General features: G+C 51.9%; 1 protein-coding gene across 7 annotated transcripts in view; it reads right to left on the bottom strand.

The window, feature by feature from the left end:
* Positions 1 to 2,055, bottom strand: part of OTUD5 (OTU deubiquitinase 5) — a 23,986-nt gene extending 21,931 nt beyond the window's left edge. For 3 of the 7 annotated variants that reach the window (XR_003043404.1, XM_025040430.1, XM_025040429.1), the window contains exon 1: positions 1,870 to 2,055. Coding sequence is in view for 2 of the 7 variants with exons in the window: in XM_025040430.1 (XP_024896198.1) it covers positions 1,870 to 1,893 (24 nt within the window). In the remaining 5 variants the exon portion in view is untranslated. The remainder of the gene's footprint in view (positions 1 to 1,869) is intronic. The other 4 variants (XR_003043400.1, XR_003043402.1, XR_003043401.1 and 1 more) reach the window with 2 other exon arrangements.
* Positions 2,056 to 2,061: the final 6 nt, after the last annotated feature.

Below are 2,061 nucleotides of genomic sequence, written 5' to 3'. Positions count from 1 at the left end.
CCCACCTTACCCATGTCCCCAAGGGGAGTGGGCAGTTCTCAAGACTTAGTTCGCAGGTAGAGGATAGTCTTAGGCTCTAGTCCTCAAGGCAAGAAATCTTATGTCCTTAAAAGGACCCTATGACTCGGGTATATGCATGCTGTCTGTGAGGTGACAGTCAGTACTCTCAGGGCAGGCTCAGGTCTCAGGTCCTAAGGTGGAGAGATATCTCATGCACCTGGGGGAAAGTTCAAACTCTCAGGGTGGAGGGCAGAGAGAGTGGAGGGGGGCTCAGGATCCTATTCTCCAGGGACTCTATATCCATGCCAAGAGAAGGGTCTCAGGAATCAATTCTGGTGTGTGGGGGGGTCCTGTTCCTGAGAGGTACCTTAAGTTCCTTGAGGGAGAAGCTGAGACCTCATCTACACAGACACAGCAGTCACTGGGGTATGTATGTCTCTTGTCCTTGAGAGAAATCTCAAGTGTCCTTGCTACAGGGGGTCTCAGGCCCTTCAACACAGGCTTAAATCCCTAGAGAGGCCTCAGACTCCACCTCTGGTATTCCATGCTGCCCATGTCCCCTGAAGAGTGATCTCAGGCTTGAGTTCCCAAGTTGGAAATCAAGTTCCTAACAACAAGCTCAAGCACTTCGAGTGGGAAGGGCTCAGATGCCCGTTGCAGGGGGAGAGGGGACTATTATGTCCCCAAGAGATGTTTCAGTCCTTCATAATTAGTGTAGAAGGAGCTTATACCCCTGTGTGTGTGTGGGAGGGTGTCTCAGACCACCAAGCAGCACACTCACAAATACCAGTTCCTGAGGAGAAAGGCCCCCTAAATAGTTCACCTTGCCTGGGACCTCTGCGGGGGAATATCAGTCTCCAGAAGAGACTTCAGACCTAATCTCTGAAAGCCTCAGTCCTTAAGCAGGGGGAGTCTTAGGCTCCAGTATCCAAAACAGTGAGTCTCATTTTCTTGAAGAAATACTCTGGCCTGGTGGAGGAGGGTAAGGGAGAGGGACCAAAGGTCTATCACTTAAAAGAAGCTTAAGCTCCTGGAGAGAAAATCGAACTCTTGTCCCTAAAGAGGTCTCACACTATTGAGAGGAAGCATAGACCCTTATCACTTAGAGAACGAGTCTTGTGTACCCTACTAGAGTTCCTGGTATCTGGATACTGGTTTTGACCCTTGCCCCAAGGGGAAGGGAATCTTATTTCTCCAAGAGAAGTCTTATACCCTTGGAGGAAAGCTCAGAAGATCCCTCTAACGGGGATGTGTGTGTGTGTGTGCCAGACCCTTGAAGCCAGGCTTAGGACCTCTGAGGAAGTCTCAAATCCCACTGCTGAGTGGTTCTGTGTTGTGTCCCCCTAAAAAGATGCGGGAGGGGTTGTCCTATACAGGGTGTCTCAGAACCCCGAAAGGGTTTAAATATTTTGGGGACACGCAGATATCTCTGAGGTCTCCACCTTACTCATGTTCCCTGAAGTCTTAGACTCTTCTTGCAGAGAGGAAAAAAATCTCAAGCCGTTGTATACTGACAAAGGTCCCTTGAAGAATCATGAGACTCCCCTCTTAGGAGGCATTCCATCCTACCTGTGTCTCCTGGGGAGTTCCCACCTACTAGCCCTACAAGATGAGGTCCCAAGGCCTGGAAGAGACCACCGATCTCATCTTTAAATCCTTCGTCTTATCTGGAGCCTCTAACCTCAAGTCCTTGAAGAAAAGGGGCAGGGGAAGAGGGTGTCTCACGCCCCTACCACCAAAGAAAAAGAGTGTCAGGCTCCGGAGAAAACATTTAAGTCCTTTGGGGAGATCTCAAACAGCGTTCCTTGGGTCCCCAGTCTGAGGAACCCCATCCACCATACCCGTTCACCTGTGAGCTCCAGCCCATACCTGCTCGACAGTGGCAGGGTCCATGGCCTCGATGCGTGCTGCAGCCGCTTCATACTCGTCCTCACTGTTGTAACCTGCGCCGACCTCTTCACGTTCGGGACTGCCCCCGCCAACCGCGCCAACCCCGGGGGCTTGACGCCGCCGCTTGCTGTGGCCGGGCCCCGAGCAGCAGCTACCCACGCACCGTACCGC

Source organism: Pteropus alecto, unplaced genomic scaffold, assembly GCF_000325575.1.
Source record: "Pteropus alecto unplaced genomic scaffold, ASM32557v1 scaffold669, whole genome shotgun sequence".
In the NCBI taxonomy this organism is placed as follows: domain Eukaryota; kingdom Metazoa; phylum Chordata; class Mammalia; order Chiroptera; family Pteropodidae; genus Pteropus; species Pteropus alecto.
Note: the sequence above shows the minus strand (reverse complement) of the source record. Positions and strands in the feature narration are given on the sequence as shown.